This window comes from Sphaeramia orbicularis, chromosome 4 (assembly GCF_902148855.1).
Source record: "Sphaeramia orbicularis chromosome 4, fSphaOr1.1, whole genome shotgun sequence".
NCBI classification, from domain to species: Eukaryota; Metazoa; Chordata; class Actinopteri; order Kurtiformes; family Apogonidae; genus Sphaeramia; species Sphaeramia orbicularis.
Genome location: NC_043960.1, coordinates 47,687,658 through 47,697,646, shown reverse-complemented (window position 1 = coordinate 47,697,646; position 9,989 = coordinate 47,687,658). Strand labels below are relative to the sequence as shown.

General features: G+C 41.9%; 1 protein-coding gene across 1 annotated transcript in view; it reads left to right on the top strand.

Annotated features, from left to right (window-relative positions):
* LOC115417915 (megakaryocyte-associated tyrosine-protein kinase-like) overlaps window positions 1-9,670 on the top strand; it is a 27,999-nt gene extending 18,329 nt beyond the window's left edge. The window contains exons 11-12 of the mRNA XM_030132139.1: window positions 4,710-4,795; window positions 9,302-9,670. Coding sequence (XP_029987999.1) covers window positions 4,710-4,795; window positions 9,302-9,523 — 308 coding nt within the window. The 3' untranslated portion in view covers window positions 9,524-9,670. The remainder of the gene's footprint in view (window positions 1-4,709; window positions 4,796-9,301) is intronic.
* The last annotated feature ends 319 nt before the right edge of the window (window positions 9,671-9,989 follow it).

Below are 9,989 nucleotides of genomic sequence, written 5' to 3'. Positions count from 1 at the left end.
GTTAAACAGGGCACGGAAATCCTGGGCTGTGGACTCTGTAATGATCCTCCTCTTGGCCCTTCTAGGTGCAGGCTTGGGCTCAAGAGGCACACATAAGTCAAAAAAACACACCACATGATCACTTCAAGTGGACATCCTCAACACACACATTTGGTGACGTGTAAGCCCAATGAGAATACCAGGTCCATGGTATGTCCTTTCTTGGGGGTGGGGCCAGATACATGTTGTTTGAGGTTAAAAGTGTCAGTCATGGCTAAAAGTTCCATTGCTGGGCTGGATGAATTGTTATCGATGTGCAGATTGAAATCCCCAAGAATTAAAACCTTCTCCAGTTTTATTATTGATGTAAGGAAATCACTGAAATCGCTTAAGGAAGGCACCAGCAGGGCCAGGGGGACGGTAGATTAAGAAACAGTAAAACACACTGGATGAGCCAATCTTGATCATTTGTGACTCAAATGAGGGAAAGTCATCGTGCTCATCCCTCTGCATATGTATTTGTCTTGGTGCACTACAGCAAGGCCACCGCCCCGGCGACAGGGGCGGGGCTGACCAACAGCAGAGCAGCCAGGAGGGCCAGAGTTCATTTAAATGAATGAACTCCCATCCCTTTGCCACGTCTCCGTCAGAATAATGCATCCAAGTTCCTGTTGGTAAAAAGCTCATTTAGGGAGAAGGAGTTATTGTCAATGGAACGTGCATTTAGTAATCCAAACCGGCTAGGTGGGTGACATCATGGTGTTCGTGTCCGCTGTGTGTAATGGGATTTGTGTCAACCACCTACATTGCCTTTTAGGCAGAGTGAAACCCCATACGAGACCTGGATATGACAGGAATGGGGAAGATCAAGGCAGAGGGTGTAGGCTGCTGGAGATGGGGAAGGAGAAGAGGAATTCACTGAGGTGGTTAGTTGACAGGTGACAGTGAGGGCCTGGGAGAGGAGGATAGATCAGTTGGGGTGTTTGTTTATTCTCACTACAGATTTTATAGATTTTATAGGAGACTCTGAATGTGGTGATATTAGATGTGACCACAGGGGAGCAGGTGGAACTGCAGCAGAAGAGGGAGGGCATAGTCACATTGGTGGTGGGTGTGGTTTGGTCAGGACAGTGTGTTGGATGTTTTGAGCCAAGACCCTGCTGCCTAGTCTAGAGGGGTGACACCATCGGACTTGTAGAAGGAGGGGCGGTTCCAGAACAGATTAAGTTATCAATAAAACTGAAGCCGTTCAGAGCAGAGGCGGACTGGAGCCAGGTGTTCAGGCTGAGGAGTCGGCTGAAACGGCCCACACCACGGGCAAAAGGGGAGGGGCCCGGAAATGAAAACAGCCTTCCCGGATCCTTTCAGTTTATCAAAGAGGTTTTTAAAATGAACTTTGTCACTTCGGACTGTTGAAGAGAAGTGTCATTGAAGCCCACGTGAACTATGATCCGGGTAACGGTGGACGGCAGTGAGACCAGCAGCTGAGGCAGTTCATGGAGGATGGAGGTGACGGTAGAACCAGGAAAACACCTGGTTATGGCGTTAAGAAACGGACGTGACGGATGATGGAGTCCCCGAGGATAGCGGTGGTCGGAGGGAAAAGTGGTCGAGGAGACGGTGTTGAAGGTGAAGGGTTCCTGGTCTCTCTAGGTGGACATTCCACGGGTGGACCGTCAGTGTGACGGCGGACGGCCTCTCGAGGAGGCGGCGCCGGGCAGAGGAGCGGGCCGAGGAGCGGGGACCCTTGTTCGACGGCTTCACAGGAGGACCGGCTTTAGGACCGTCGCCGGTAATCAGCTCGGTGGCAGCCACGGTGTCAGCAGGAGCCGGTTCCGGGACAGAGCCAGTGGGATGGGGGGCACACCAGCCGTGGCGGGGGGAGCCGGAGCGTTCTCCACGGACAGGACGGCGAAGCGGTTTGATGTGTTGATGGTCGGCGGTGGTGAGTCTTTGCTGGTGTTCTTTTTGCGGCCACGAATCACCACTTCAGACCAGGTGTAGAACACGGGGGGCGAGAACAGGCAGAGGAAGGATCCCATAACACCGTATCATCACAGGAGGCTTTGGGCTTCTCTGCGCTTTCCAGGAACAGACTGGACAGTGTGGGAACGGCTGGAGAAACCACAGAGCTGGGCATTTTTCTCCGCGAGTTCTGCGGAGAGGCGCAGTATTCCTCTTTGAGATCCGCGATAGTTTGGTAAGCCTTTACCAGGGTTTTGTTTGCTTGGACGAGAGGACTATCTCCAGCTGATGAGATGACGCCATGGTGGAAGCAGCGAGATACCGGGCAGAGCGCGGGAAGCGGTGGGTGACAGCCAGAGGTAAGGATCCACTGACAATACTGACCTGTCCTGATGAAGGTTTGGGTTGATAGCGTCAAGTTAAAAAGACACGGTTAAGAGTTGGGTTCAAGTGAGTAGGCGTTGAAAGGCAAGAATAAGTAGTTAAAATGCTGGATTTCTGAGAGTAGATCCGCCGGCGGTTTGACAGACGCCACGCATGCGCAGGGTACAGCTGTGATTTCTGTATATACACATATACATATATATACATATATACACACACACATATATATACACATATACATATACATATATATATATATATATATATATATATATATATATATATATATATATAACACACACACACATATATATATACATATATAACACACACTATATATAACATATATACATATACACACACACATATATATATATATACACACACACACATATATACATATACACACACACAGTATATACACACCTACACACACATATATATACACACACACATACACACACATATATATATATACACACACACACATATATATATATACACACACACACACACATAATATATATATATTATATATATATAATATATATATATATACACCACACACACACACATATAATATATATATATATATATATATATATAAATAAGCTGGACTGAAAGACAGCACAGAGGCATTACTCATGGCTGCACAAGAACAGGCCCTGAACACCAGAGCAATAGAGGCCAGAGTCTACCACACCAGACTAGACCCCAGGGGTAGGCTGTGCAGAGAAGCCCCTGAGACAGTCCAGCACATGACAGCAGGTGTAAGATGCTGGCAGGCAAGGCATACATGGAATGGCATAACCAGGTAGCGGACATAGTGTACCTATCTGTACTGAGTATGGACTGGAGGTCCCAGGGTCCAGATGGGAGACACCCCCGAAGGTGACAGAGAACAAACTAGCCAAGATCCTGTGGGACTTCCACATCCAGACCAACAAGATGATGATGGCCAATCAGCCTGACATAGTGGTGGTGGATGTTACGTCACAGAAACGCTGGATAGTAACTTGACAGTCAACAAAGAAGCGTCAGCACTAGTCATGTACAAGTAATTTGTTTATTTCTTTAATAACTCAAAATGCGGCTGCTAGAAAACACAAAGGGCTGAGAAATGTGGTGGAGGCCGGTACAGTGTAGTTGTGCCAAATAAATGAAATTAATAGAACAAACAGGGCCTAACTGAGTGTCAAAGTGTAAAAAAAAAAAAGCAAAAGGAACACCTAAACTTATCTATAAACTGCGGTCTCAAACATACATGGGTGGCACCAACCAATAACCCTAGTGAGCTAAACAAAAGAGGAAGCTGCATGAAATGCAAAAGTGTATAGGGTGCCCTAAACTCACCTAAGTCCCGAACCTCACACCAAACAGCCTTCAAACAAAAATAAAATGGCTCACACAAAGACTGTCATGGCAGCAGGAAGACGAAGAAAGAGGGGGTGAAGTCCTCAGGGGAAGCTTTTCAAAGGTGTTCTTAGCTCTGATTGGCTGGCTGGAGTCTTCTTGGTCCAATCATAGGCGGATCAGCCTGCCCAGGTGGAAACCAATTTAATCACCTGTAGAAAAAAAGAAATTAATCATCGTTTTTTCTCGATTACAGAATTTTTGTAATCGTTGAGTGTAATAATCGAAATCGTAATTGAATTTCGATTAATTGCACAGCCCTAGATGAACAGCCATTGAATCTCACATTCACACCTATTGGTGACATAGATTCATCCAGTAATGTTAGGGTAATGTTTTTGGACAGTGGGAGAAAGAAGGATCCATCCATCCATCCATTTATTTATTTTCTGAGGATCACATGGTTGCCAGAAGCAATTCCAACTCACTGAGAGAATATTCTTATAAATTTTTCTTGTAATTAAGAGTAAGATAAAAAAAAAAAAAAAAAAAAAAAGTTTAAGTAGTGACATATAGTGCTAATGTGACATGTTGAACATGATTTCCTGTAAATTCAGATGTACTGTGAGTGTGGTCATACATCATTCATCAAATTGCTCAAAAAGAGTTCACAATGATGTTGTTCACCTCTGTGGTTTATTGTTATGGTTGCAGTGTGGACTCCAACAACCAGCTCCAACATAAGAACTGCTATGTACAATTATAGAATTGGTGCATGTATGGACCACTATTAATAAAACTAACGAGACTGTATAAATCATATCACTGCATAAAAAACACTAAATATACAATTATACAAAAAGAGAATGATCTTGATTTAACTTAAAATGTTAAAAGAAATACTTCTAAATTAACTATAGCTCAGTACTTAGGTTTTAATAAGGACAGGATTAATAAGAAATCTTGATTTATGAGTTACGAATGTATGATTATGTTTTACAGATTGTAAATTTGTTCTAAATTTGCAGAAATTCTCCACCAGTCCGATGTTTGGAGTTATGGCATTCTTCTGTGGGAGATCTTCTCTTATGGTCGTCAGCCATATCCAAAGATGGTATGTACTGTTGCCCAGAACGTACATTCATGTGTGAAATGAAAAGTGCATCTTGGATACTGCAGAAACACACATTTACTTGCACAAAATTATTTTGTTTGCTGGGAGGAAAAAGAGCACATAAATGCAATTTGGTCTGCAATTTTTGTCTTTTTGTCAATGCTTACGAATGAAAAAGTGTCAACGTCCTCAATTCAACTGACTTTAAGTCTTGTTAGCATCCCCTGTTGGCTTCCAGTCGTACCAACTTAATCATGTCATGTAATCATGTTATTGTGCCACCTTGACGTCATTGGGGATATTATCACTTGGCGACATCATCTGTGGATTGACTTAACTGTTTTGAGCAGGAAAGACTTCAGGCCACTGGTCATGGTAGTATGTCAGTAAGGTTAGAAATTTGGCATTGAGAAGGAGCTCACTAAAATCAATGTATTGTTAGACTGTGACAGGATCATACTTTGAATTAACTCTATTCTGTGCATGTAAACGGATATACCTGCAGCTGTTGCAGAATGAGGGAGATTCTCTTCACCTGTGCAGTAAATGTAGCAGGCTAAAAGAGAGGTCACTGAGATCAGGTGACGTGTTAATGCTAGTGAAGACACAGGACAGGAAGTGAGTAGGAAGTGGTGTTTAAATATGTCTCAGTTTGTCACAGCGGTCACTGTTAATCTCGTCTCTTGCCCGCTGAGCTGATTTACTCACTGGTCAACAGTTCTGCAGGGTTAGCAAGATCAGGCTACATTTGACACAACAAAGCTAGTTGTGTCTTTCACTCCATACTTCAGGAGGTGTCCTATTAAATGCAGACAATGACCTGCTAAGAGTCTATTTAACAAATGCACAGACTGATTATGTAGGTCAAGTTGATATTCCCCCTTTAACCTGGGCATTCTGCCATTTATTTTCTGTCAGCTACGGAAGCAAACAGACAAGGGGATGGAAAAATAAACAGGACAGCTTGTGCATCAAAATCCACACATTACTGACTCATGCAATGCTGATTGATCCAGAATTCCCTGCTTTTCCTGACTTGTGTCGTGGATTTTCTTAGGATAAAAAATTATGTAAATGTGGAAGTTCACAGCGCCTTGTAAAATCTGAAAAACAAAATCAACTTTTTTTCATGAAAAGTATGAATTAGTGGAGATGTTCATTTTCTAAAATTAAAGATTCTTCATTTAAAGCTATACCTACCAATGTGGCATGTCTCACAGCACTTAGTAAAAATTTGAACATGAACAACCCGCCTCCCTCTGCTTCCCTCTGCCCAAGGTTATAATAGTTTTGGATTTTTAATTATAGTTTAGTTTTAAGTAGTTTTTACTTTTTTTCTCTATAATTAATTCTAATTCAGTTAGTTTTAATTAGTTTTTAGAGCAGGTTTGCTAGTTTTTATTAGTTATTGTTTTTTTTCTGAATGCTTAGTTTTAGTTTAGTTTAGTTTAGTTTAGTTTTAGTTATTTCATATATTTTATCTTCCTCACCATCCTATTCAAAGAAATTAGTGAGGCGCAGATCAGTGGGTTACCCTGGACACTTTATTTGGGGGTCTGGTTAGGGCGGCTCATTGACTGAGCAGAGACACAAACACATGTACAGTACAATGTATAAATTCCCTATAGCAGGGGGGGGTGTGATCCATACACACATCACTTACATGAAAACAATGCTAAGATGTGCAAAGCGTGAGAGGAGATGCACAAAGCAGCCAGCAGTAAACCAGATAGAAACATATATAAACCAGCCAACCAGCAGTAAACCAAACAGAAACATATATAAATCGGCTAACCAGCAGTAAACCGCATACAAACATATAAACCATATAGAAATATATATAATCCACATATAAACATATAACCCAGTTCAACAATAGTAAACCACACCTTAGCAGATATGTCATATCTTAATCATCTACATTTCCATTATTAGCCAACTTTGCTTCATTTCAGTTCAGCTAGCTGTAGCTAGTAACATCAAACTTTTTTAACATTATAACAGGTCACATACCTCTGTAATTAGATTAGTTTTCATCCTCCTCTTTTCTCCTCTTCTAAACTGTGCAGTTAAGGGCTTGGAAGGCCTTTTCATGGTGCTAAACTCTCATCCTTTACCTGGATGTTTACACTTGTCTGACTCTGTCATTCAGCTCCAGTCTGTCTCTGTCACTCATGCACACACAGTGAGCAAAAAAAAAACCAAAACAACCTCACGCATCACTTAAGTAAATCCCATACAGGACTCTGCTGCTTTGTCCCAGCTTTAGTCTGTATGTTCCAGGTAGAGTGGGGACCAGAAGACGACTCAAAACCACAAGTGACCAGACATGATAGACTGTGAAGTGTCGTATGGTGCCGCTAGCTAAAATTGCTGGATTGAAATAAATCTATTTCATATCAATCCGACATTAACAAAGACGAAAACTAAGGAAATTTTATCCATAATTTTTATACATTTTAGTTAGTTTTGTAAGCTCACAATACAGTTTCAATTAGTTATCATTTTTTTCTTTTAATTAGAGTTTTTATTTATTTCAGTTAACGAAAATATTTTTTCAATTTTAGTTTTCGTGATTTTGTTCGTTTTCGTTAACGATAACAACCTTGCCTCTGCCTGAGGTCTGACGCTCTCCTCTTCACCTGATGCGCATGGCGGAAACGGAGGTGGAGGTGGAGGTCCGGTCCACTTTGGCGTGTCTGCGGACCCCTCCCACAGTAACCACATGCGTCATCCAGCTGCCGCAGCTCCTGTTTCATCAGTAGACCCTGTATTTAAGGGTCTGGTCTGTGCAGTGCTGGGTTGGTGTCTTCATTGCACCCCATGAACTGGGAGATGAGGTACCCAGGCGATGGGCACGCGCACTGTGAATGTGCGGCCTCCGCGAATTTTCCGTGGACATTTGAGGTTTCATAGTCCATGCGTTTATCATCCTATATCATCATGCACTGTATGACACTACGTAAATGTAACTGTATGAGTCCTGTGGTCCTAAAGCTCACCTTTGTCCAGACCTGTCTGTGGAGTCTGGTGCACTGGACTTCATCTCCATCCTTCATGCACCGGACTCCTGTTTGTTCCCCTTGGTTGGTTGTTTCTGTTAATAAATCAAATTTTTTTCCCTTCATGTGCATTTGAGTCCTATCCATAAACATCCTAGACAGGAGACTGTGGTCAGTGACAGGAGAGGCAGCGCGAGTGAAGCGTCAGATTCCGAGGTACCCATATCGGATGCGGGGACGGCGATAGTGGATCGGATGCGGGACGGCCGTAATGGATGATTGACAGGAGGCACAGCCAGGCTTGGCTAATTATTTCATTTGGACCAAATAAAATGAGAGGAAGAGGACAAAGTACGCCGAGCTAGTGGAGGAGTGCTGGAACAACGGTTGGAAAACAAGATGCCAACCCATTGAAGTAGGATGCCGAGGATTTGTGGGCCAGTCCCTCTGCAGGGCCTACAAGATGCTGGGCATCACAGGGGCCAGCCAGCGAAGGGCCATTAAGGTGGCCACCGACGCAGCAGAAATGGCGTCAAGGTGGCTGTGGATCAAGAGGGGAGAGGAGTGGAAAGTAGGGTAATACTACCTGGACACAAGCTGGGGCCTGATCAACCCCAGCTGGGTCGCCTGGAGGAGGGGGTCTGATTGTTGAAAGACCCGAAACCCCCTGAGATCCCAGGTTACATCACTGATGATGTGTCCAGGAGCACCACAAGGTGTATCTTAGAAATGGTCAGAATTTTATCAGAAATATGAGCAATATATGAGAATTAAACATTTTTGAGTTTCAATACCTGGTGGATTTCTTTTACATTTTAGTTTGACACACGCTTATTAGGAGCATTTTAAGATGACAAAAGTGTAAAAATGACACATCATACAGTATAGCTTTAATTGAAATGAACAATATCATCAATATATAGCAATATCAGTATAATTGATTATAATATTTCTGCAGCAGCTGTAGATAATTATATGCAGGATGTGTAATAACTGCCTTGATTTCCAATTAAATATGATGTCGTTGTCATCCGTCTGATATACCTCCATTCGTCAGATTTTATGGATAATAGAAGGCTTTGATTGACAGCTCACTTGCTATGGTTTATACTGTTAAAATTCTGTTATGAACAGCAGGTAAAAGACATCTTGTAATGTGAATACCACAATGTAAATAATGTAAATGTGTAAATATTATTAAATTTAAGAATGTTTAATTCTAAATTCTGTATTTAAATAAATATTTACTTATACAAATACCAAATTTTTCTTTTTCCTTTATATTTCACTCTCACTTTTGTTTTTTTTTTCTACCTGTTTTTTGCACTGGTGTGTTGTATGTTGCTGCTGTCAACTGTGAAATTTCTCCATGGTGGGATCAAAAAGTCTTATCTTATAATGCTGCAATTCTTATGTATAACCAAAGGTAGACAACTGGAAATAATTTGTGTTTTATTAACTTGTATTCCAAACTAATATCACATATTTTTCTCCTCTGGTACAGTCTCTGAAGGAGGTGAAGGAGAGTGTGGAGGGGGGCTATCGCATGGATGCCCCTGACGACTGCCCTCCTGGAGTTTTCGCCCTCATGAAGCTTTGCTGGGAACATGAACCACGCAGAAGACCCGCTTTCCACAAACTGCGAGAAAAACTGGAACAACAAATGGCTAAACACAGCCCGGACCCTTGGTCTGAACCTCAGGATGAAATCAGATCTGGATGCTGAATTTGGAACTCAGAAACAACGTCTGCCCTTGAAAATATTCTGTTGACCCCCTTTGTGGTGATGAAACCACAAAGTTTAAATGCAAACTACTGGATTTCTAATAAACTACTGGGTGGTACAAAAAAAAACACTCCAGGGAGAGATTAATGTCGGAGTTAATGGAATTAATTCTGTGGCAAGTAAGATGAACAGACATCACACTTTTTCCACACAGTTTAGAACTTGAAGTGGAAAATGTGTGATGTTTTATAATAAATGTACTATATAAAGGATTAATAAATGGTTCATAAAGAGGACATTAATTGGGTTATAATAAACACATAGCTTTCATACACTGAATGAGGTTCACTATTTAGCACGATTGGTACTGTTAAATTTTTCTACTTTCTAACCTTACCTTTTCTTGTCCCTTAGGTCTTCAGTATATTAAACTATTCACTAGAGCTATTGCAGTTTATGACCTGCA